General features: G+C 36.5%; 1 protein-coding gene across 10 annotated transcripts in view; it reads left to right on the top strand.

Annotated features, from left to right (window-relative positions):
• Positions 1–26,426, top strand: part of QKI (QKI, KH domain containing RNA binding) — a 109,987-nt gene that overhangs the window by 74,869 nt on the left and 8,692 nt on the right. For 6 of the 10 annotated variants that reach the window (XR_002436344.1, XR_002436343.1, XM_021389569.1 and 3 more), the window contains 2 exons: positions 21,825–21,912; positions 24,245–24,541. Coding sequence is in view for 7 of the 10 variants with exons in the window: in XM_021389569.1 (XP_021245244.1) it covers positions 21,825–21,912; positions 24,245–24,541 (385 nt within the window). In the remaining 3 variants the exon portion in view is untranslated. The remainder of the gene's footprint in view (positions 1–21,824; positions 21,913–24,244; positions 24,542–26,426) is intronic. The other 4 variants (XR_002436345.1, XM_021389566.1, XM_021389571.1 and 1 more) reach the window with 2 other exon arrangements.

Below are 26,426 nucleotides of genomic sequence, written 5' to 3'. Positions count from 1 at the left end.
GACTGGCAAACTGTCCTGGAAAGTGAAAGATGAGATGTTAACTGGAAAGTGACGTTGCTTGGATTGCAGCGATGAGGGAGAAGTTTTTAAGTCTTTATCAAGTTCATTTTTCTTGCATATTGTTGGAAATTACATGTTTTCCGCTATTTTTTCCTCATATATTTTAGTATTCTCAAAACTTTATTTTCAAATATACAAATATATATATATATATACATATATATGTATTAGTAGGGCTAACAAGATCTATTTTATCTTGCTTTAAAGATGAAATTTTCACATGCAGAATTCAGAAACCCTTGTTGGAGTTCACGGTGGTTTTGCCTCTTTCTCAGGGCAGCGTTGTTCCATTGAACATAAAAGGAATCTTTCGTAATTCTAGTAGCTATTTTGATTCTGAGATCCAGATCTTATGGCACCATTGTGCTTAGTACGATCTCAGATGCCCGATTTCAGATGATTTATGAAGGAAAGTCAACCTTCCACGTTTTCATGTTTGCTACAAATCCTGGATAGTGATTGTACAGGGATGCAGTTTTGCCTTTCTTCTTTGTGCAAATGTTATTTTTTGCCTCTGATAGGTGAAACTTGCTCAAGATCAAATGATACACGGCTGTAGATAGCAAATGAGTGTAGGCTATAGTTTCTGATCCTGGAGGGGGGGACTGTCATAAGTATATTCTAGGTGTTTTCCATGGTATTATATTCTAGGATGTGCAGCAGTGGTGGTTTCACCTCAGCGGAATATCCTTCTCAATATGCAAACAGTTAATATGCACCAGTTGTTATGACTGTCCTGTTAATTTCTAAACAGACCTTTGGATGCTAAAAAGAGAAGACCGTAGTAGTTGCTCATATTCTTTTTATCACTAATCAGATGAATGTCCAATCCCTTTCTCTTTTTTATTTTTCCTTTAGCATTTTTTTTAGAATATTGAATCTCTTGTTCTCAAGAGTAACTTCAATTTTTAAGATAAAGATGGCATTCCTTGCCACAGCATAGCTCAGCTGCTTTTTGTTTCTTAAGTTGGCTAGCAGCTGCAGAAGTTTGATTTGTTTTGTTTGTTTGTTTTCCGAAATAGAAATGTAACATTATTGATTTGTTACAATGTTTTGACTTTCTAATTCTAAAGAACTATTTCATAGTAAGATCTGTGAAGATTTCCTTGACTGTTTTTGAAAAAACAGCAGTGGCTCTCAATGTGTTTTGGAATAGCATTAGGAACAGGAGTATATCATCTTCATGCTAGTTAGCTTGTTTCTGGAGGTTACGTGGGGGAGTTTTCTTTTATGGACAATTTTATGAAGACAACAACTTGCAAAAATTTTCAGTATTGGGGGCAAGGAACGTGCACATGCACAAAAACCTCCCAGAATAGTTTAAATTTAATGTTAACTGATTCAGATTTTTTAGCATTATCTCCACCAAATGTTGTTTTTGCGATGATGGTTCCATGGAGAACTTGTCCCAGAAATGGCTTTGTGACCATTACCTTATCATGAGATTTGTAAAAACTTCTTTTGTGTTCCCCTGAACTGAATCAGAAAGCATTGCATGTAGTTGATTTCATCATCTGTGAAATATTTATTGACAATGTGCCATTCTTTCCACATAGTTCTGATTTAGTATCTATATTTTCTTCAGCTTCTCACCAACATATTTCAGTTGTAATATATTTGATAATATATTTGACTGTAATACAGCCCAAGATATGTTGGATATATTACACTATCTTTATTATGATTAATAGCTATTGAAATTACTCATTCACAGCTAAATTGAATACTTTCTTACGACAGGATGTAAAGTTCACTTTAGCTCATCATTCCAAAATTGCAACACTTGTTTAAGAAGGAAAATAAATGCATACATAGATATTGAGAATTATAAAGGTAATTTAGCAGTTGTAGTATGAAAATATTTCATTTCACTGCAACAATACTTCCTGATGGGAAAATGTCAAAACAATTTGAATTGTAAAAAAACTGTGTTCTTTGCCTATAGCGATAAATGGAGATCTCTGAGTGGAAGCTGACAAAGCAATCTTTTCAGCTGCAATATTTGAATGAAACAGGATGCTAAATGTAAGAATTAAGCTTTGTCTCTGCAACGCTGGCTACATGGGTTTTATATGCATATTAAAATTCTGAAGCCCACTCTATTAAAGAGTGTTGCAAGAGACAGTCAAACTTGAAAACAAATGCTAATATCTTGCATGACATGTCGGTGAGAAGCCCATGACAGTCACATGAAGATACAGTGATACTTCATTCCTAACAACTGAAAATTTTGTTCATGTGAATAGATTGCTTTTGTATGTACATAATTTTTAATTGAATTTGTAAAAAGGATTATATTGGTTGCAACTGAAAAGAAAAGCTATTGTGGTCAGGATCAACTTACCAAAGGCGGTGTTCAGCACTTTTTTTTTTCTTTTCTCTGACTTGCTTTTCACAAATATCAACCTGGGCATCTTCTCATCTTACTAGCTGTCATGATGTTCTTTGACTTGTGATTTGGAGCTTTAAGTAGTCTTTTTTTCTGAGTACTTATTTGTGTACTTTTATTTTGAATACGTTCTTTGGAAGCAGTTTTGGACTTGAAATAAAACAGTGTTTTTATGTTTACGTAGTAGTTATAGTCTTTTCCAAGTTATTTATCTTTATAAAATGTAAGTAAAACCCAAATCAACATTCAAACGTTTATCTTACCGCTATGTGTGCATTTCAGATTTAGCCTCTTTTATCGGGTGTTATGGTGAGGGAGATGCCATCCTTACTTATCTATAGACAAGAGCATTGTTGAATAATGTGGTTGAAATGTCAGTACTCATGTGTCTCTGAAGCTTGTAGAAAATTTTAAGCAATACTATGGCAATTCAGCAAAACTGTGGAAACAGCCTCAAATTTTTTTGGTAAAAGTGAAGAAGGCAATCTTGTGTGTAGCTTCACAAAAGCTTAACAAAAGCAAGTCAGTAAATGTGTTTCTTCTGCAGGTTATAAACACAAGAGGAAACAGAATCTTTATCCAATACTGAGGTTACACAAGTAAAAGAAAGTGAAGGAAATGATTTAAAAATGGGTCAATCATTAAATCTAGTATTGAGCAGAAAGAGAGGTAACATTTGTAGCCAAAGCTTTCCCAGCTGCAGCAGTTAGATGGGACTGAGGACTGATTGGAGCCAGCACTGCCAGTATTCAGTACTCAAAATATTACAGTGTGTCTTAGCCTAGTGCTCCTGCAAAAGAGAGGGGACTTTCCCCGAAATAACGTTGTCATTTAGAGAACTCATTTTCAGGTATTTATCTTTCTGAAAAGGGCTATCTGGTAATTTTGCAGCCATGGCTATGCCATACTAGCTCACGATTCTTTAGAATGAGCACTTATTTAAATGCACACCTGTGACTTCTTTCCTTGATGGAACACCTCTGTGCAAATGAGCCACACACATTCAGAAATGCAGTTCACTGGCATGGATATTGTTTTAAAGAGCTAATCCCATCCTGGTGAGAATGGTATTTTAATTTACCATGTCCTACATGGTAAAGAGGTCATTGCCTCCAATGGAAAAAAATATTTAAGGGCTCATGTAATGCAGTGCATTTGTGCCCTCCTCCTAGTTTTCCTTTGGAAGTTGCTAGTAACCTGTCTAGGGAGAATGTTGGTCTTGTTTGATTTGTCTCATGGAGATGTTCCTATGGGCTTACTTTTCCATTCGTGTTACCTGTGCCTTCCCATTCTCACTCCCTTTCAAAACCAAAAAATGTGACTTCTTCATAGTGCTAAGCAAAAAAACTTTATGGGATGACATTGTCTATGTCCTTTTCAGATGATGGAATTAGCCAGAGCTTAAGCCTTTCTAGTACTGGCCCAGAGACAGAAAATGTTTATTCTGTTCAAAATTGAACTGCTGTTTGCATTCAGTGGAAGCGGGAACAGCTGGAGCAGAAGAGCAAGGGAGCAGTCATCAGTTTCCTTCTCCATTTCTTGATTAAAAGTGGTGGGGGAGGGAGAAAAGAAGTTCTCAATGCTGTGAAAGGACACGGGTGGCTTTATAAAAATTGAGACGTTCTGGTGACAGAGAGAATGGACACTTATACATCTGTGTAATGATATATACTGCACAATTCACAGCAGCATTTTTCGTAGATCCTCAAGCCGTAGTTTATTATATGCAGTATGTCAGAGCAAGTCACAGAAGACAAATTCATTTCGTTTGTGAGGGGATCAAATATCTTCAGTAGTCAAACCGCTGTAGTTGGTGGCTGAATTGTCATCTTCGCTGTTCTGCTCTTTGTTTTTTCTTCCTTCCTAATGTTTTGTTCTGCCAAACTTCGTTGTGTAGGGATGCTTTGTCTTTGCAGTGGTGGAGCCTCTCCAGTAAAAAGCTGTAACGCTGAAGTACATCCGTTCGTGTACACAAAGGTGTTGCTCCTGTTCTCCGCTCTGCACAGCCATTTTAATCTGAATGGGAAATCTGTCTGGGGACCAGAGTACAGTAATTAGCAGTCTCTTCAGAGTGTCAGAGCAGAATTACCATTGTAATGGTTTAGCTGGAGGATAAAAGGATTGAATTTGGGTCTGCCTTCCTGCCAAACTAAATGAGTTGCCATGGGAATTTTCAAATATAAGAGGCGTTTACTTAAAGCAATTTGGCGAGTTTGAATAAACTCATAAATTACGGGTTTTAGGGGAGAGATCCTTGCTTTCTCTGGCATAGGCTGAACAGCAAAGAAGACTGTTAGAAAGCTGCTTACATTCTTAATGAGTTGATCCATGCTCCCGTGCAGACTATCAGCTTATTAAGGCTAAACTGTTTCTGCTAAATGCAGTACAGTAAGCACATTTTCAGAGACAGAGTTTGCAACGAATCTCTGGAGTAAAAAAAGTAAAATCTGATTGCTCTAACTATAAATTGAATTTCCTTTGCTAGATTAGATCTGTTTTCAAATAATGCTATTAAAAATGGTTCTCTGTATTGTTTCAATAAACATTAACTTGCTATTGATTTCAACTTTCCTCTTCATGTAATATTTATTACAACACTTGTCAAGTCTGCTTCTGGTAGGGGAGGAGGGCAGTGAAGGTTTCTTTTGAAAACAAATAAGGTGCTGTGGCCCTTCAGACTTTTTTTTTCAGGTCACATGTAAATATTTTCCCAGCTCAGGCTCGCATTCTCTCTGAAGGGAGCTGGGCTTTGACCTGCTGACTTCCTTGTCAGCACCAATGCTATTGAAATGTGAGAAGATGGACTTTCTGCTTTCACAAATGCCTCTACTGATGAGCATCACTTATGCTTGCTTAACCTTCAGTTGTGCTCAAGAAGTCAGCTGTGCTAGTAAGAAGTGATGACCAGTGTTGTGCGCTATTTGTTTGGAAGCATGTGTTAATGTTTGTCTGACCACTGTGAAATTTGCTCACATTCAAGCTGATACGCGCTTGAATTCTTGGATATTCGATTTTAAAATTGATATGGTAGGAGATATCATACTTGGGATAGCATTTTTCTCAAAAATAACTTACATTAGGCTTACTGACAATGCTTAAATGTTTCCCTTTGATCTTTCTTATGTATGTAAGTATGTATCTCAAATCTTAATGCATCGATATTAAGGTATTGTGGATGAACTAATTCAAAAGAGAGCAGTAACTGCTGTGATGTCAGTAATTTAGGCTTTTGTTTTTACTACTTAAGCAGTGAAAATATAACTCCTTCATAAGAATCTTACATCACTAGAGGAATCCTGTAAATAGTACATTTGTGCTGGTGATTCAGTAGCTGAACAGCTGCTCAGTTCTAACAAATTCCTAAACTGTTACTAATGATGCAGCTGAAATTCTCTTTGGTAGCCTCAGGGTAGTGTTTCTGTGAAACTTTAGAACTATCTCCAAAGAAATTAGACGAAGACAAGAGTAGCGTTTACTAGTACTGATACTCCGAATTTTAGCTGTTCATTTCAAGTTGTGTTTTAAAGTATTGTTTTCCCATATTAATTGTGTTCTAGACTCTATGTATTTAGAAATTCCATTAAATTGATTTCGTCAGTCTCTTACCTCACCACACTTTCTTAGGTGATCTGCAGCAAAATCGAATGGTATTTTCTAAATGTTTGTGAAGTGTCTTTTGAGAATGAAACTATGAATAGTTACACTGTTTGTATTTTTAAAAAGTTAGTGCAGGAAATGTGGTGTTACTGAGAACAGTCCAGAATACTGGGTTGAACTCAGCATAATTTAGATACGTAGTACAAATACCTCGCAGCAGCTCTGCAAAACTCACTGTTGTTTCAATCAAGTCTTCAAATTTCATACTCTGTGATTTGTCTTGCGTTTCTGGATTTTGGTTCCAAGGGCTTGCTGGTCTTTCTTGAGCCCTATCTTAGTTCGAGTCTTGTGCCTTCTTCCTTTTCATCCTCTCTGCTTGACTTGCACAGCTAAGGTGGACCTAAGTGACAGCGGGAGCAGAGGAGCAGTTTAAACCAGTGGTTTTGTTTGTTTGTTTCTTTTGCCAATTCAGATGTTGAGATAAGTATATCTGGTAGTTATTTATAACTGAAATCTGGGCTTCATAGTGTTACCTTAGTTTTGTTAAGATCTTGTATAATCTTACATCTTCCCTGGGTAGAAAGTGAGGAAAAGGTGGAACTGCTACCTAATAATTTGTGGGGTTTTTACTTTTTTTTTTTAAGATTTTTCATAACCTGAAAATGACTCATCATTTGCATCAGAAACATGTCTTCATTCTAGAGAAGGATGTGCAGCTGTGAGGATAGAAGGATATGCACCTCCTCGTCCTGATAGAAGACGAATATTTTTTTTAAAGGCGAATATTTTTTTAAAAGCATATTCTTTTACCTTGAGCAGTGCAGAGAGAAACCTTTTGGCATTGTTATCCAATTGTATGATATATAAAAAGCTCTGTATGGGACTTGAGTTACCTATTATGTTGTCTTAGGCATAACTGAGTTGGACTTACTGAGGTCTGAATTTGTGATGCCAACTGTTGAGCAGTTAGAAGCAAAATCTTTCTACTTCACTGCTGACCACAATTGCAGACTTTGGCTACTTAGTTTGTGGATGAGCGTAACAAAATAGCACTTGTCAGGCTTTTCTATAACCTGATTTTATTTGCTAAATAATAGAGAAGTAACCTCCAAAATTTTCTGCTGATTTGGGAGAGGTAAATCACCTTATTGAATGTCTCAGAAGCAGCAGAACACACAGAGGACTGTCCAGGTAATAGGCACCAAAAATGGGAATACCACAGTGAAGAAGAAGTGGGAAGCTATGAAAAATTCCCTGTGTTTAGTTTATTATATTTCGAGGGTTCTTGGCTACTGGTGGTCTGGAAATCCAAAGAATCAAAGAAGTGTGCATTCTTCTAGACTAGTAGGGTAACATCTGTTTCTTCTCAAGGCACAAGCCTCTCTTTTCTGATAAAATAGCTTTCATTATTTTTATCCATTTTCCATGTAACTTTGCTTCTTCTAGGACATTGTCACATTGGTTTCTGATCTTTAGATTCCCTACGTTTGTCTCTTTCTACATTTCTTTTCATGTAGTCACTGACTTCATAAGCTTTTTTGGGAGTGGAAGCTGTGCATGCATACTGCTGGTACTGAACTCTGGATCAGAGTTTATATGGTGTTATGCAAACATTAACACTGCATGCAGAGACATGAAAATAAAATGCATCGTCCCAAGACATACAGTTCTTGACTGAAGAATATCAGTTCACACTCAACGTAGTTATGTGAAAGAATATAATACAGAAAGCTGACAACAATATCAGTAAATCAATTTATTTTTGGGGGGTGCTCAGCTTTCTAAGTGTTTTATATACCATGTAGCTGTTGTGTAAAGATTTAAAGTTGGTGGGCTACTGTGCAAAAATTACTAGTTCAGTGTGATTATGTTTTAGAAGAGATTTAAAATAGAGTTTTTTCGCTGTTTCTTAAAAAGGAGTGCAAATATCAAAGCTCAAAGGTCTCTCTAAAACATGAAAGTTAGTAAATATTTATAGTAGTAAGTAAATGGCTGAGATAGTAGCCTCTGCTTCAGATGAGCAAATCTACAAATGGAGAAAGAGTAATTCACATAGTTTAAGGTAGACAGTAAGAGGAGCATGATTAGTACCATTGGTCAAGGCAGCAGTAATAGTATTCCTCCACTGAAGACCAGCAGTAAGAAGGATAACTGTAAATAAAGAGAAATGGGGAAAATTGGTAAAATATAATAATAATAAAGTATTGTATGAGTTGGATAGAGGAATAAGAAAAATGAGCTGAGATAATTCAATATAAATTGGTTGTAAAGTGGTAAATTGCAGCTTCACCCTCAATTAGAAAAGACAATACCATGGTTCTAGTTTGGAAATTAGCCTGCTGATCTTTAGAATTAAATACTAATTTCACATGGAGCTCTGTCAATTGACAGCTTCATGCTGGGAATGTTTCATCTCCCCTTTATCTGACAGAAAACTACTCAGGCCTAAAATAAATAAATAAATAGCCTTTCCAGGTTCACACGTCGATATGGCTCAGGAGTGGGTATGGTGTTTGATACAGGAGGGTAAAAGTGAGGAAAGAGTAGGATTGTGGCTACCACCAGTTAGTTGTATTGACTTGCAGTACCAGAAAAAGTGCTGAGTTTTTTTACATTTTTTTAAACAGTTGACTTCTTTGACAGCAGCATAAATCCTCTGCCTAATCATCCAGAAGTTCTAGGCTAGCAAAAAGTATTAAAATAGAATTTTGACTTTCTGCATTTTAGCATCATCTGTTGTTGGTTGTTTTTTTTTTAAGTAAGCTTGTCTGAACATGTTTCCACTCAAATAACTCCCTGTAAGTTTCCTATCTGATTGATCCCCATTCCAGCCTCTGTTTTTAAAGGTCTCTGTTTACTGAACTCAGCCATCTGCAAATACACTGGAGCTTAGTTCTACACATTCTAGAAACAAAAATTCCTTTTTGAATCATTTCACAATTGCCCGTGCTTTTCAGTCCTTTTGGATCTTTGCTGTTGTATTTTCTTTGACTTAAGGAAAAGAACTTCCTCTCTTCCCGCTGACAAAGAGAAAGCAAATATTCTTAATTTACTTTTATACTCAAAAAACTTGCAGCCCTTTTTAGATGTGATTCCTAATTTTTAATTGTTCTTTTTTCCTTTATTTTTTATTTCTGTAAATCATTTTTATGCACATGAAAGGAATTTTTTTGATGCAAAATACTGTGTATAAGTATATAATCCATTAAGTTAGAAAATATGTGAATTTGAGTATTATTTTAGAATATTCATGAGATTCTGCAGTTCAGAGGATTAAAAGGGGCTCAGGTGATTTATCCTGTTGTAGAGAGTATATTTTAAGCCGCTTTTACTTATGGGTGTGTACCTTGTCTACTGGAATTTGAAATGATAATTCTGTGGTCTCTGAAAGACAGTTTCATTGTGCTTATTTCAGGTATCTAAATGGAAAGAGATGCATTCTTATAATGATTGGATTAGAATAATAAGTGCTCAGAGAACTGCAGTCTGAACAATATTGAAACAGATTTATGGGTAAAGATGTGAAGAACAAGATGGAAATCTAGAAATGGGAAAATGAGAGAGTTTTGACTTGTGTGAGAAAGATTCGAGAATCTTTCTGAAATGAAACTGAAAATCCAGTTTGGAATGATTGATGTGCAAGGCACTGGCAGTGAATGTGTAGGATGGAAGGAAGTTATCATTTGAAAAGCTTGGAGTTACTGGGATGGATTTCATTTTTTAATAGTTCTCCACAAAGCTGATACAATACACATTTCACATTTAAGGTTAGTAGGAAAGCTAAAGAGGAGCTCCCACAAAGGAATATTTTAGGATTATCCTATTGCAAATGGTTCCCTGACTGACATGACGGCATTCATCCAGCTTGGCTTGGTTACTGCTGAGTGTTTCAGCCATGGTTCAGGTACTGCTCAGCTGTTCAAAAATCAGAAAAGGAAAACTGTTAAATGAATTCTTAGTGTAATACATGATTCGGAGTCTCTAGCGAGCTGTTCAGATGCAGCGCTATGGAATATGAAAAGTTCTGCGACAAATAAAAGCACAGAAGTCTTGATTGTTGTTTCTGTCCCAGTACAGACTTGAACTTGATCAAATTTGTAATGCTTGTTCTGCTAAATGGTTACTTTAGCATTGCGTCTGTTTCTGCTGAGGAGGCAGGCTTTTAAAATAGTATGTAGAGCAGCAAGGGAAGGATGGGGAAATTAATTATTTAAGATAGGCCTGATATATAATTCTCTCATTCTAAGAAAATTAGACTTAAAGAAATTATTGTTTTATCATGTTCGTACGTTCAAATACGATTGAGAAAATGGATTCAAGTCAGTCGACTCCTTCTTTTAATGTATTTTATCATTTCAAATTTTCAAAGGTTAAAATCCCTTGGCTTGCATCTGTGTATGTATGTAGCACTTTGTCGTTAGTATCTTTTGTGTGTTTAGTGCAGAAAAACCTTCTTCAACTTCAACTTAGGGAAGAAAAAAAATGGTATTTACAATGACTATCTTCAGCCCAAAGATGCAACAGGGGACAACGGGTATTCTCCAGAGAAGACCTTGGCGCATAGACATCTCTGAAGTAACTTTCTAGAGGACTGTCTCTCTTAAGTGCTGAGAACTAGTTACAGCATATAGCCTGCAGAGTGTTTGAGTAAGAGACTGAGGTGATCTTGAAGATTTGGTAAATAATGGAAGGGTCTTTCTTTTTTTTTTTAATGTAATTGATGAATTTGTTTTCAAAATATGAAGGTTTTTTATGCTCTAGTAATACTTAATAAATAATTGTTAATTCCTCAGAATTTTAATTGTAAGGATTTATAATTGACATTAAAACACGCAGCAGAATAAAGTTTCATATGTGATGCTGAACATTGTAAGAAATTACTTTTGTCATTATATTCTGAAAAAGAGGTCATACTTATGTAAAAATCTGTATATTTAAAACTGACCCTTAAAGTGATAAATTCCCAAAGCCCAAGAGGCAAATCTCTTGAAACAAGAAGCTGGTTTTACTTCGGCTAACACAGTCAATGTGTCTTACTTCAGCTTCAAGTTCCAGGATTTTTTTTTCCAAGAACTAATAATAAATAATCAAAATAAGACTTACATATGCTTGAATGAATCTAAATGAAGTACACTGGAAATGTATGCACTTCTCTTAACGGAAGAAGTAAAATGATTATTACATCTGTGGAACAATCACAGGAAGCTGAAACATAAAGCATGATTTTTAATGATTTACTAAGAATACACAAATGTTTTGTAATTGAAACTGCTAAGAGCTGATGCCCAAGATTAATGGAATTAGTTAAAAATTAAAATATGCTCCAAGTATATTTTTCTGTAATATGTAAGTTTCAAAAGTTTCTTGGCTAAATATATGAAACTTTGCCTTTTGAGGCTTTTAAAGTGCTAAACTTGCATAGAGTTACTATTAAAATAATGTAAATAAAATTGATGGTAGAAACTTTCATGCCTTCCCATGGCTCTTCTCATGCAACAGTGTGAATAGGTTTTCAGGGCTATCTGGGAACCAAGCTGACTCTGGCAGTTTGTCACAAATGGGAGTTCTGGTAGCTGGTGCTCCTGGGATAGCCACAGGTTGCAGGTTTGCTGGGACATGGCAGCGTGGTCCCTCAGTCACACGGTGTGCGGTGGGGTAGCAGTTTTGGGAAGAAGCGCGCATCAAAGGCCCTTTGTTGATAGTCTTGGCTAGGCAGCACTGCGTTCTCGCTGCTGTCTCTGGAAAATAATCATTGGATAGTCTCGAAAAGCTGAAAAGAAAGCTCAGTAAATAGCAAAGAAAGCCTTCTCCCTAGCAACACACTGCCTAGGAGCAGCTTGAGCCTACAAATGGAAGGTCGTATGATTGACATATTTGTCCGCTAAAGAGAGTGCACACAATTCTTTTTTTCACATCTCTGTATTTTTAAGCTGTGTGAAAGCAGGTTTTAGCCAGCCGTGAGGGGAGCCCAGCCAGTTGGAATAGTCCTGTTGGCTTGCTGTGGGCCCCGTCTGCTCTGAGGGTGCGAGGAAAGTAGGACAGGCGTCTGCGGTGTTTATGGAAGAATTAACTTCGATTTTTAAAGAGTGACATTTATACTAGAGTAGTAGTAAAATGCATGTAAGACACATATGCTATATTACAGTCAGCAGATCTGTGGCTTGCATCTCTGCTTGTAAGCAGCTGGAAGTAATTGTGAACTTTTAGTACTCATTCACATTTTAGCAGCTGTTGAGAATTACTTAAAGCATATACTCAGTGCATCAGTCCCTAAGTTGTTTCCTCAGCTGGTCTAGAAATGTAAGACTTGGGACGGTTGTATTTTTGTGCATCTAAGGCTTAAGCATATATATCTTTATATCTCTACATTATGTATTTCTCTGAGTGGTAGTTTTATTCAGACACATTTGTCCTGTTTATACATTTCACTCATTTGTCATCAGACTGCTCCACCAGAGAGAGAAGAAAAAGTGTCAACAGAACTGTGCCATTGCTCAGTTTGTTTTTCTGGAAATAAAACAATTGTGTAAACATGTTACCAAAGGAAGGTGAAATGCCAAAACAGATATATATGTATTTTTATATTGGTTGCCTCATCACATTTACCTGTCATGGTTCTTGTTGAATATGTGAGTGATGGTCTGTGAAGCTGCTGGAGGACTGCTGTTCCCCAAGTCTTGTAATGGGATAAGCCAAAACATTCATGGTTTTACTCTCTATCCTAATACACGAATTTATTTTGATTAGCCAGTATTATCTTTTCAGGGCATCTCAAGCTGAAAATAAAAATGTCTTAGAAGTTACTACCACAGCTTGAATTTCAGCGTGGCATCATGCAACCCTGAGTCCTGTGTTTAATGGAATACTTGAAGAATGTACCCTTATTCGCAGCAAGTCTTTCCAGTGTTCGTCACCAGCAGTTACTTTTCTTTTGTTGCTTTAAAGAGAGAACTTGTCACATTCCTTCTAGATTACTAAATCTGATCTAAAATGAGATGCCACTTCTCTTACACTTTTATTATTATTATTATTTTTATGTGGGAACAGTTTGAAAACATAAAGGACACGTTTTACATATGAAAACATGGGGTCATATTTCAGTACCATTTTGAGAATGAAACGCTTTGTTTATGTACTAAAACATTAGCATAGCTGGAAACAGAATTAGCTGGCACTGGAGTCTGCAACAAAATGCTGGTTTTGAAATAATGGGCTCTTTTGGAAGGTGGAGGATATAATGTCTGAGTTCAGTGTCTTTGCTGCATCTAAGAGAAATTTAGAGCTATTCACGGTGTATAAACTCAAATAGAAAACTCCTGGGATATCAAAATAAAAATAAATATAACAGGTCAGGCTAGACCTTTGTACAAATATTTTAATAGTAATTCCATTTTTATTTTTATAACTGCCTTTTACCTGTACCTGTTAAAGCAACTGCCTTTATTGTATGTAGTTGCAAAGCCTAAGTTAGAGAAATGATTTTTTTATAATATATTTAACACACAGCATGGGTTAAAACATTTGTCCCAGTATAAGTGGAGTGCGTCAACACAATCTCAGAGTGTTTTGCCATGGTTCACTCCGTTCCAAAAGCTAGAGCTGGAATAAAGATCTGCGTAACATGGGTTATATTTGATTTCTGTTCTGTTCTGATTCCTGTTAATGTTTGTGGTACTTAAGATGTTGCTGGTAGAGCCTTATGTGGGAAATGTATACTAGAGGCTTTCCTGGTAGCATCACATCCAGTGTACATATAGTGTAGCTCCTTTTTTTTCAGAATTAAACTAACCACTGAGGAAGAAGTCTGAGTGTCTAGCATTCCAAAATTAGAAACACCGAAAATAGTGTTCAGCTCTGAAAGTTTAACTGGGTTGTCACATTGCTAAAAATAGATCTAATGCTATAGATCACATCATTGATAATTATTTCATCTGAATCTCAATATATATATTAATAAATCCATCTTAATGTATTCCAGTCTGTGTTTTTCAAAACACTGTAGAGGGAACTGTATAAATGTTATTTTCTTTTAATATTTGAGGGGGGTTGATGTGTGTGTATATATGTCGTGAAAAGTGTTTCTGTTCTGGAGCTTTGTCGATTGCTGTTGCTGTTCTGTGCACTGTGTGGAGCTTCTTTATTATTTGGATGGTTAGGATATGAGGAAAAGACAGATGATAATTCCAAAAGAAAAAGTGCTAAACAAAAAGCAAATTCTGGAGGTAATTACCATTGAGTGTCCAGTATAATTAATCCAAGGGCTGTTATTTCCTTGAAAGCCCAAAACCCTGTGAGTTAAATATCAGCCTCTTATGACTATTCTCAGTAATTGTTTGGGACAGGCATAAAAGTCCATTAAGGTCAAGCAGAGTGCTTCAGGTGATATTTTTTCAATATATTAACAGCTAGTACTTAGAAGGTATGTGGTGAAACAAGCCAAACCCCTAGGTTCCACTGGCACTGTATTTCAGTTTGGCTTATAAAATGTGCTCCATGCTGATTTTTCCGTACTTATCTGTATTTTCTTGTTGCAGAAATAGAAGGTGGNGCATAAGGACACTCAAAAATATTACTGGTAAGCCAAGTATCATGATTAAACATGGATATGTCAGATAAGGTGATGGAAAGTGTAAAAAGATAGGCTGCCTTTTCCCCCTAGTGTATCTTTAACATTATGACCAATGAATTTGTCAAGTGAAACAGCACAGTCTTCTTTGCATATCATTTGAACTGAGAGCTTGCTTTGAAGAAGATAAGCAGGCTGTGTTGCCCAGAAGAAATAATGATGCTAATTTATCTTTGCCTGTCTTCACAGACATAGCAGTGTGCATCAGTGTTGAAAAGGAAATAAAGAAATAACTGAGCTACAGCATGCCGCCTATTCAATGCCATAGTGTCATTAATGGCATATAGTGTTCTAAGAAATATGGCTGGTTTTAAAGGAGTGATTTCTTTTACTTTGTCTGAAAAGTATTTGGGGAAGCTTCCTCTAATACAAAAAGAGCTGCTAAATGATGCCAGAAAACAATTATTGGGCAAATTCTCCTTAGTACCAACAAAGTTCTGTTGTAGTCTTTCCGCTCCATCACCATCAGAAGTATACAATCAAGGATGAGGAAGTTTAAATGCTGTATGTGTACCAACAGCTTCTAAACATCAATATTTATGTTCCAGGCATGGGAAACCTAGATATCTTTGTCAGGTTTCTTGAGGGGAAGAGATGATGGGATGTTTATTTCTTAACTCTAAGTAACAGAGTAGCTTGCCAGAAGTAAGGGCCTTTATGAAAGTGACATCTGAGTAGGTAATTGGTAAGTAGTTTAGGCACTCAGATTCTTTTAAAAAGCTCTTTTCTTCCTGTTTTATTTCTGCTTACTTGTCATCTTGTCTAGTATTTTATTGACATAGATGCTCCGGTCTTTCAACATCTTCGATGTTAAAAAAAAAAAACAAAACCCTTTCCAAATAAAGAGTAAATTTTAAGCATGTGTACTTTCGCTTCAACTTTTCCAGTGTATTTTCCTGTGATCTTTTATAATATATTTTAGAATATATTGACACCTGATATCTGCTTTTTGTTTTAAATACGTGTATGTCTAGGAATTTGTAGTATATTGTTTGTGAGGTTTTTTGTTTATCAGTTATGAATGGATGGTTTTTGTCCCTGAATGGAGACATTCATGTGTAAAGACTGTTTGACTGGCGCATGGTATGTTTGGAATACCTACTGATCTACAAGTGAATTGCAGTGGAACGTTTCTCTTTGTCAGCTAGATAAAAGCATTCCACAGCGTGTTAAGTCAAAGTGAGTGTCAGAGCGCTGGTGAGGAAGCTGCAGCTGCTAGTCTGCTCTAGCAGTTGGGGACATGGGAAGGCAGGGTGACAGAGCCCTGTGAGGCAGCAGTGTCTATGGGCTGAGAAAGACAAGAGCAGTAACAGTAAAATATTTCAGTGATGCTATTACATTTCATCAAAATTCAGATTGAATTAATAAATTGCAGGTGCTTTGGATGTGACAACTGTGAGTGACTTCTCTATTTGAGGGAGGAGTTTAAGTGTTCTTGTTGCATGTGTAGTAAAATTATTTAATGTGTTGACTGTGTACTTAAAAACACATTGTGCTGTTGGCACAACCCGAAGGTGGTGTGGAGAAGGCTGGCTGGCTGGCAGTCATGCCAGTACATACAGTTCCTGAGGTACTTGAAAGGTGAAGGCTGCTTTTTGGTGTTATTGCTGAGGCTGCCTGGTTATTCTTGTCATCAGCCTGGTGGGAAAGACCCACTGCAGTTGCCTGGGGAAGATCAAGACTGATTTTTGGTCTTTGTATTCGCACATGATTTATGCATCATTTTTCTTCACTACCACTTCTTCTTCCTACTTGCTGCTCCTTGTCTGATCCTAAAAGGATTGCCCTGATAGATCTGATAAAGGACTGCTGCTTTAAAGCCAGCACTGGCTGCACCTTTCCTAGGATTGAGCTCACTTCAGTTCATGAGAAACCAGCTGAAGTGCAGGAATGTGTGACAGCATGCGAAAACACCATCCAACATGCATGACATTTGTAAGCTGATGAAAGTCACCAACATCATCTAAATAAGCATACTTCTATTGCTATGAATGTAGGAAAAAAAATGTCATATTTTCCAGAGTAATTACTCTAAGGGGAAGATGCATGAGTTTCTGTAGAAGGGCTCAGAGCTTTCCCTGCCATTATTAGTAGTGAGAACCAGAATATGTTTTGAGACTTAACTGGTAAGAACTGTGAGGCTCAAGGAGCTCTATCAGGATAAAGTATGTCTGCTATCATATCACTGAGCGGATTGTTTGGCTGGTGAATTAATGCAGCTGCAGTCACCTAAGGGGCTTTGTGTGGCTCAGTGTGGTCCAGCAGCAGTAACACAGCACAGTGTGGGTACTGACTGGCTCTGCTGTACACCACTTGTTCATCTCTGCTCAGTAGTTTCCATTGCTACTTGATTCTTATTTTCTTTCATTTTCTTTTACGACAGTGCCCTTCTGTCCTTCTCTACTGTGAGTTATTACAGGCTTCTCATCCCATTATTCCACTTTCCTCAGAGCTGCCAGTATGCAGAAGCTGTTGGTCTGCCCTTCGCTTCTGAGGACAATGTTGTTGTTGTCTCCCCAAATCCTTCATTGGAATAGCGCAGTGAATGCACTTGTCTTTGGAGTCTGTGCTTGTCTGCCTTCTAGCCTGATACTGTATCTGCCTATCTATCTAGTTTGTCTCTCTTTTGTGTATGAATAAAAAGTTAAAAAGTATTGTATTACTAAGTGTGCACTGTATCCGTATGAGAATCTGAGGGATATAAGTGCCTAAAATACAATGATTTCAGAAATATTAGTTAAACAAAAGAATTTCTTTGAGGATCTTAAGATATCTGAGGTTCAATAGGGTTGAAGTAAAGCTTGTACACTGAAAATGCAATGAAGTAATTACAAAAATAAGGAGGTAGTAGAGTGCTCTATATGAACTCCCTGTTTTGTGACATGAAACAAGCTCTCACTAATAGTTGTTACATAATGATGTTCCACAGTTTTCTCTTGAACTACTAGCATTACACAATGTAGGAGGTGGAGCTGTGGTTTTAGGTGGGCATCAGTGTGGTGAGCCTTGTGTATTTTATTTTGTATTCTTCGCTGTGGGCCTCAGGCCTGTTTCAGATGTGGCAGCGACAGCCTCCGTCTTCCTCCTCAGTGAGGTGATACTCCCCTTTTGCATGCCCAGAAAGGAGCTCAGTCAAGATAGTTTTTTGATGTTTCATTGGTGTATCTTCCTGGGAATTATTAAAAACCAAATGGTAATTTTAACTAACAACAACAACAACAAAATTAATAATTCTTCATCAGTTTTAGGTGAGCATTAAAGATACAGCGGCACTGAGAGACTTGGTGCTGGTGAGACTAGAAATTGTTAGTAGTGTTAACCTTATGACCATTAGTCCTACTCCGGTGAAGATTAGAAAACCAATTGACTGTGGTCACTGGTATTTGGTCTCCTTCAGATCTTTTTACTGCTTGCACAAGTAGAGCTGAGCTGCTGTGAGGAGGGCAGCAACCACCCACCCTTGTCTGCACATAGTTGGCTTTGTCAGGATTTACTGCATCTCTCCAGTATTTGTATTCAGTGAGCAGCTGCGAGTGCTTAGATTTAAAGAATTAGGTTTCAAGATACCATTTAAGGTTTGTTTTTTTTTTTTTTTTTTCGTAATCTGCATGTTATATTGCACAGGAGAAATACAAGGAAGCCTGAAGATTTAAGAGGATGAGAGGTTTGAGTCAATCACTTGAGCTTCAAGTTAGTAATGCAAATCTGGCTTTAAGTGACCTTATTGATGTTTGCTCAAAGTAGCTTCCTCTTGGTACAAATGACTGAGCTTTGTTGTAGCTATTGTACAGGAAACGTACTGTCCCTTTAGAGATTGCCTTTGTATCCCTGATGCAACCTCTCTTTGCTTTAACAGAGAGTGCCTGCAGAAATGCCTGCAGCTAGGATAGATTGCTTCGGTGTGCCTCATTTGATCATCTGTCAGCAACGAAGAGAGGATAGGTCAGAGAAAAACACGAGCCTGTTTCTCTGTCCCATCTCTTGGAAATGGGAGTTTTTGACTGTTGGTGAATGGGGCTCACATAGAGAGCTTGAAACCAGAGACTGAAGGACATGAAAGGGTCCTGGCCACTTCTGTGGCTAGCACCTGGAAGAGAGGTGGCAGGCGGCTGCTACAAGCTTGGGTGCAAGGGACTGCGGCCCTGGCAGGGCAGGGCCCGGAGCGGGAAGCACCCCGTCCTGAGGTGAGAGCATTGTGTAATGCACAGCGCCACCTTCTGGGGGCCTGGCGCGGTGCCCTCTGGTCAGTATTGGGTTTGGGGAGAGTGGTGTCGCTGGATTTGCTTGGTTTTTTTTTGCTTTGTGGAATAGGTACATTCCTATTTCCCATAGGAAAACAAAATACCAAAAGCTGAAAGGCGTGTTAATATCTGGCAGTGCAAGTCCTCATCGTGTATCTATGAAGTATCACTGATACCATCCTTAAAAAAATGTTTTAAATTGTGTTTTGGAGTCTGTTTAAAGAATGCAAGTTTTATCAGCTACTGAGCAGTACTCCAGAGAATTAAATCTGCAGAATAAAAATGAAAGTCTCAGTCTGTTTTGTATGCTAAAGACGGCTCTTATTTTTGTAAATGCACTTGGTAATCCAAGTAACTGCCACATCTTTTCTCATAGGAAAAATAAAAAGGAAAAATTTCATATAGGAAAATTAAATATCCAAAATAAATGTGATTACTTTGCCTGGATTTTATTTCTTTTGAGTTGCTATCACTCCTTATTTTGGGGTTCTCCTAAGGAAAAAAAAAATGTTTTCTGTCTTCACGTTTTTATCCTATGAATAGCTACATTTGGAAAACATTCGCCATGGTCTAAAATCTGGGATAATGGAGTTACTAAAATTATCCTAGCAAATGGAATGAAAGATTCAGCATTTGCTGAGACTCATTAATAGTGTCAGATCAATCACCTGAACTCTTATTTGGAGGAAGTATGCAATTTTAGTAACACTGGTATAACAATATGGAAGATACAGCTGACACTGAAAGGGCTTTTTTTTTTTGGTTACTTGCGTTCAGTTAATAAACCCAAGCAAAAAAAAAAACAATAGCAAAGAATAACCATTATGGTTGGGGGAGAAGAGGGGAATTAATATGTTAAAAATCATAATTGCTATCCAGAACAACAAGAACTCTCTGGATAGAATAGTAGATTTGGAATTGTTTTTATTGCATCATGGTTGACTACATAGTATAGATAATTTACCAGCAATGATGCAATGGAGTAAGAATGGCTTTTAAAAATAAATTAAAAATAGAAATTCTTTACATGTCAATTGTAAGTCTGTTCTGAGGATTTCACATTAAGCATACTACAATCAGTACATTTTGTATTCCAATGAGTCTGATTTTAATGACTGTGTAATCTGAGGTTTCTGGATAGCACAGTGCTTAACTGTACAATTAATTTGTAGTTAAAATGCTAATTGGATGTGTATTTACTTTTTCAATATTAGCGTTAGTTTGGTCTGTCATACAGTATTTAATGTATAAATAAAATAATGCCTAAGTCTTCCAGTATATTCTGCGTGCGTAGCAACAACATAAATTGTTAATATGTCTAATCTTTGTGTTCAGATAAATCCTCAGTATTACAGTTGGGACTTCAATTTCTGACATCTGAAAGTGATTTAGTCTTGACTCATCTACTGTGTTGGTTTTAAAAAATTAAAAAATCAGGTGTTAGCTTCCAGTGGTGGCAGGGGATCCTTGAGCAGCCCTCACACTAAGTACTTTATATGGTTAAATACAATTTTTAAACTTTTTCCCCTTGAAATTTAATAAGTTACTTCTCCATGTTTGGGAAGTTAAGTATGCATCACAATATTTTGCTTTAAATCTGTCTGAAAGATTTTTTCCGTATACTTTGGAATATCTGAATGTGGATATTCCTGCCAACTCCTAACTAGTATGAGATGTTTCAGTGCTGCAATTCTGTAGTGAAGTTATTTAAAAGTATAGTTTTTAGATTGTTGGTGATGACTGCTGTACTCTGTGGCTTTTAATTCTGCTTTCCATAATCATCAGTGCTCTTGGAAGTCCTAATTCAAACCACCTGTTGTAGTTTAAGACAGGCGAACAACTGGCTCTGGAATCTGTCCATCTTTCAAAGTAGATAGCACGGTATTATCCAGGCTGTCATTACCTTTGAAAATCAGTGCAGGTGAGATGTAAGCTGCCCCCTTTTCCCTCTGAGTGAGACTTTCAGCAATGGTAGAGAATTTGAGAAGCAAGGTGGTTTCTCAGCATTAAAGTGGATATCGATGACCATCTCTCTTGGATTTCGTATGCCATTATCTTGTTTTCTGGTTGATAGGATGTAGACTAACCAAATGGTAGTATTTCTGGAAAAACAGATCTGAAAATGTCTAGTCTTCAAATAGTAAAGTGGAACTAATTATAGCTTTTTATTGTTAGTAACTGAAAAAGTGAATGGGTTTTCTGGGAAGGTTGGTTTTTATTTGTTGTTGTTGTTGTTGTTACTAAATACTGCATAACATTTATGCAAATTGCAGGATACCGTAAAGAGTAGATAACTTCAGGGATGTCTGCTATATTGAAACCAAATTTAGGAATAATGTATACAGTATAGATAGTTGATATATCCTCATCAGAGAACGTCTGTATGGTTCAAAATTATTCTTCCTTCTTACAGCAGTTGTTGATGTTTGGAAAGTTGCTCAAAGAATTTTTTTTTCATTTTTTTTACTGAAGCAGTCAGCATTACCTACATAGGTACATATTAAATTCAAGTTGTGAAAACGTGTTTGGTGTTTATTCTTCATCTCTTCTGATAATAGAACTTTTCAAAGATAGTTCAGGAGTATATAAACTGTCTTAATAAAACTTCAGAAAAAAATTCCTTAAATAATTTCTATCAAGCATAAATTGAATGTAACCCTTTTTTTTATATAATTTTGGTGTGAGCCTTTTGCAAAACTCTCTAAGATACATATCAATATTAGTTAATGGTGGACAACAGATAACTTGCACTTAATTTGGATGAAAAGTTATCAAAACGTAACTGTTTTTTAGGTTAATAGGTAAGCAGATGTTTTCCTTGGCATTTGAAGGCATTTTAATCTAGCTCCCTTAGATCGTATGCAGTAGAGAATTAATAACCTAAACTTCCTTCCTGTATTTTCATATGCAGGCAGAGGGAGAAGACAGCCTTAAAAAGATGCAGCTGATGGAGCTTGCAATTCTGAACGGCACCTACAGAGATGCCAACATCAAATCACGTAAGCATGTTACAATCTTGAGGGCCAACGCAACAGTAGTGTTTGTAGGGTTTGATTCCTAAGCCTACTTTGTGGAAAATGGACAGTACCAACTGGGTTGGAGAATAAATAAATTAATAAATTTAAATATAAATATAAAATAATTAAATTTAACAAATTAAATAAATAGATCAGAACAATAGGTGGCCATTGTGGAGGTTCTTCCAGATACAAGTTTTGCCAGGTTTTGGGTGTTTGATGTTGTTGCTGTTTGCTTTATATTTGTTTGATTTTTGTTTTGTCTTTCTCGTTTAAAAATAAAAAAGTTTGAGTTGAAATATTTACAAATATATAGTTCAAGCAAAATGGAACCCTTAAGACAGACTTTCCTATTTTACAATCATTTTTTTTTCCTTAATATATATGAAGGGCAATGGACACCTTTTCAATTTTATTATCAGATATTCAGTTTGAAAATATTACAGATGTTCAGGATACTGTGAATACATTTATCTGTATTATATTCCTTCCTTTCATCTTGCTTGCATGTGTCCCCCCAATGTTACGTTTTTTCCAGCAATTCATCAACTGATTTCACTCCTGAGTTCACAGGGATCAGTGATGTAATGAGCCATTTTTACAATTTTTTCCATTAGATTTGTGTGAGAATGCTTTTGTAAACACATGTATGTGCACATTTACACTTTAAAATTAATTATGTACACCAACTAATGACAGCATATATATGTATATTATGTGTGATACAAACTATTTTCTCTAGTTTAAAATCTAATTTCTGCTTCTGAAAATGTAATTTCTGGTGCTCTTCCAAAGTAAACTTTTGCTGAAGCTATGGTACTCATGTCAAATGTAAGCACAGTGAAGTCAATTTTTTCACTAAGGGCCTACTGATATTTGCAAATTGTTTTCTCCACATAAACTCCATTTCAGTGTTGAATATGCTTAAAGGTTGGAGTGCAGTTCAGTCAATTTGAGAGTGCTTACAGCAGTGTAGTTATTCTGATTTGAAAGGGCATGTAAGCAAGGGCTTTTAACATCACAGTGGTGGTGATAAATCTTCACCCCCTAATTAATACCATAATATCTAAAGCTAGATCAATTTTAAACCTATTAGAGTCCTCAATTTATTGCAAATTTATGAGTAAAATAACTTTTAGATCAGTTTAAATTGGTGCAAATTGTTGCAGAGAAACCTTTATATTGATATGAGTAATTTCTTTGTCTGTTCTATTCCCATTGGTCTATTTTAAGTGTAAGTGGGATGATGATTTTTTTCCATTTTCTGACTCGATATTTCCACACTACTATTCACTCTTTGATAATAAGACATTTGCATTGTTTGCATTATGACTTTACTGAAAACTTAAGATACAGAATCCATGATGATTTATTTCAGTTGAAAAAAGGAATTGAAAATGTTCAACGTTTTTTTTAGTTTCTGTGTTGAGCATTTTTGTTTAAAAAACAAAAAAATCCAGACTTTACCCTCTCAAATCTGAAAATCTTTCCACACATTTCTCATTTCTCTTTTCAGACCACCTGTAAGTTAATTAAATCAATGTAGATCAGCAGTAGCGCATAGCAACTCTTTTTACAATGAATAGAATAGTTCTGTTTGACTGTTACCAGCTGATCTATGTTAGTGATTAAGAAGTTGTTTGTATTGGATGCCAACAGACTTCAAATAACAATTAAATATGACCACAAAAAAAAAAAAAAAAAAAAAAGTAAAACATTTTATCTTGTCTTTGTGGCTTATCCCAACAACATTGAGTATTTTATCTGTGCTATGGTAGGAGAGGAGATGTGTTTTATTTCTGGGTCCTCTTTAATTTCACTGATCCTGGAAACTGGAATTGTGTATATGTTTAAATACAACATAAGAGATCCAAAACTGTAGAACTCTCATACGGTAGCTCTGCATAACTGAGTATCTGTGGACTCTGTAGTTGCACTACATTTTGTACTCTGTATTTGATTATGAAAGTATTTTCCTTGTATCTCCTGCATGCATCTCAGTCTCATGCAGTCTTTATAGCATAAATGAAGAAATGTGGTCTAAATGGAGCTTTTGTGCTGTGTAACCTGTTTGAGAAATCTACCTCACTGTTTTACAATGGCTTTTTTATTTTGCATGTTCATACTTAATCACACTGGAAAATGGAAAGCTGTTTGCATTTGAATGGTGTGCTTTGGCACTGTGTGATCAGCGCATGTACTAATGATTTCCTTTTATTTTTCTTCTTTCCTACTTTTCCCCTTTTTTCCCATTCTTTCCACGTTTTGTACTGCTATCTCCATACTTTCCTCTGAATTTCTTTGCTTACTGTAGCAGCCCTTGCCTTTTCTCTTGCAGCAACAGCCCAGGCTCCAAGGATCATTACTGGGCCTGCGCCTGTTCTCCCACCAGCTGCCCTGCGTACTCCTACGCCAGCTGGCCCTACCATAATGCCTTTGATCAGACAAATACAAACCGCTGTCATGCCAAACGGAACTCCTCATCCCACCGCTGCAATAGTGCCACCAGGACCCGAAGCTGGTTTAATTTACACCCCGTACGAATACCCCTACACACTGGCACCAGCTACATCAATCCTTGAGTATCCCATTGAACCTAGTGGTGTATTAGGTAAGACTCTTATCCGTGCATGACTGCTGAATGCATCGTATGCTTTCATTATATTTGCATCTAGAAGTCATGGGGCTTAAAGGAAAAAAAGAAACACCACACGCTCTTGCCTCAGTTATATCACAACTGCCTAGGAAGATTGATGGTGTAACTCAAACATTTTAACATGTTTTGCATTGTAAAATGTGTGTGTTTAGCATATTAGTAAGATTGTTGAAAGCAAAATCTTAATGTTTGTGTGACACTAGATGGTAGATACATAGACAAGAAAAGAAACAAAAAGACATAGACGTCTATTGTATGTAATTTGTTCTCCCATCAATACCAGATTTGTTTGTGGCAACTTCAGCATAAATGTCCAGTAATCAGTGGAAAAAAGAACTTTTAATTTTGCAATGTCCTTTTAGTAGCCCAACTGGAGAGAATTGAAAGGTGTTTTTTCAGGTTGTTTAGGTTTTATTCTTTATTTAGAACACTTATGATCCATCTCTCCTCAGTGTTAGGAAGCTGTAAATCATTTGGTAAGCAGAAAATAATTTCAATGCGTAAATATAAAGGGAACTAAATTCTGAGCAATGGATGATACAATTAGCAACTTTACTGATTGCTTTTTTTATATACGTTGGATTGAAATGTCCATCATTCCTAATATCTCAGACCATTGACTTGCCATATGAAGGCGAAAATGATAAAGCAGCCGTGACAATTCAGTTAACTGGTCAATGTGGAACAAGCAGTTCCTACAGTGTTTTCCTTCCATAGTGCCTGCAGAATATAAATAATCTTTTCTCTTTAGTTTGTTCTGAATTGCATATGACCTTGGCGCTGCATAATGTTGATTTTATAGAACTTTGATCTTAGTTTGTTCAGTGGCAGTTATTGATTTACACAGATTCTAAACATCTCTAGTGATCACTGGACAATAAGGTTCAAAGTCAATATTTTGTTGAACGTATTGCAAAAAATCAGTGTTTCACTTAAATGATGAATAGTTATTGTTTATCTGTCTGTGTGTGTGTTTCCCCATTACACAGTAAAAAAGAAAATGTATTTAGGACTTCAGACTTTTCCCTTTCAGGATTAGTGAGGCACTTGTGAAAGTTTCAATAGGGCAAAAGTATTCAGTAGGTCTGTCTGAGGGCACCTTGTTTTCCACTATCCCCTAGCCAACATCCAGTGACTATATGATAATGTCATCGTTTATTTATTTCCTATAAACAAGTTCATGCTCTCCCCAGCTCCACCACCCCTCATCAGTAAGTCCTTACTCTGGTGCTTGTAATATCTCCTGGGGGCAGAGTTGCAGTTTCAGGCATCATCACAGTACCTATCAGTTGCTGGTTAGTGGTAATCCCCCCTCCTGAATTCAGTTAATACCAAGTAAAAAAACAGTAATAAGTTAATATGATGCAGGGAACTTGCACTGTTTTCTCACAGAATCTTACATACTTCTATACTATTGCTCCCAAAAGGCAGCTGACGCCATTGCGCTCTTCTAGGCGCAGCTGGGAGCGCAAGTGTGTTGCTTAAAGCAGTTCTAAGTAGTCTGATTTAAAAAAGGAAAAAGAAGAGAAAAAAAAATCAACACACCTCTGTTTGCGTAGCGTAGAATCAATGAGTAATATGACATCTGCTCTATTATCTGAGCATTTTCATTGAGTTAATTCAATTAAATGAGGTTTTGGTTGAGTCTTACTTCAAAATACACTCATGCTCATGAGTAACGTTTTATATTTTGTCCATTTTCTAGTGGACCTTTAAGATAACTTAAAACAATTCTGTTAAAAAAAACCAAGGGAATGCATCCCTTCGAGTATTTTGGGGGATATTGGTGTTGGAATCAAATTTTAGTTGGTGACTAACTTTTAATTCCCTTCCTTTTATC

This window comes from Numida meleagris, chromosome 3, assembly GCF_002078875.1.
Source record: "Numida meleagris isolate 19003 breed g44 Domestic line chromosome 3, NumMel1.0, whole genome shotgun sequence".
Taxonomy (NCBI): Eukaryota; Metazoa; Chordata; class Aves; order Galliformes; family Numididae; genus Numida; species Numida meleagris.
Note: the sequence above shows the minus strand (reverse complement) of the source record. Positions and strands in the feature narration are given on the sequence as shown.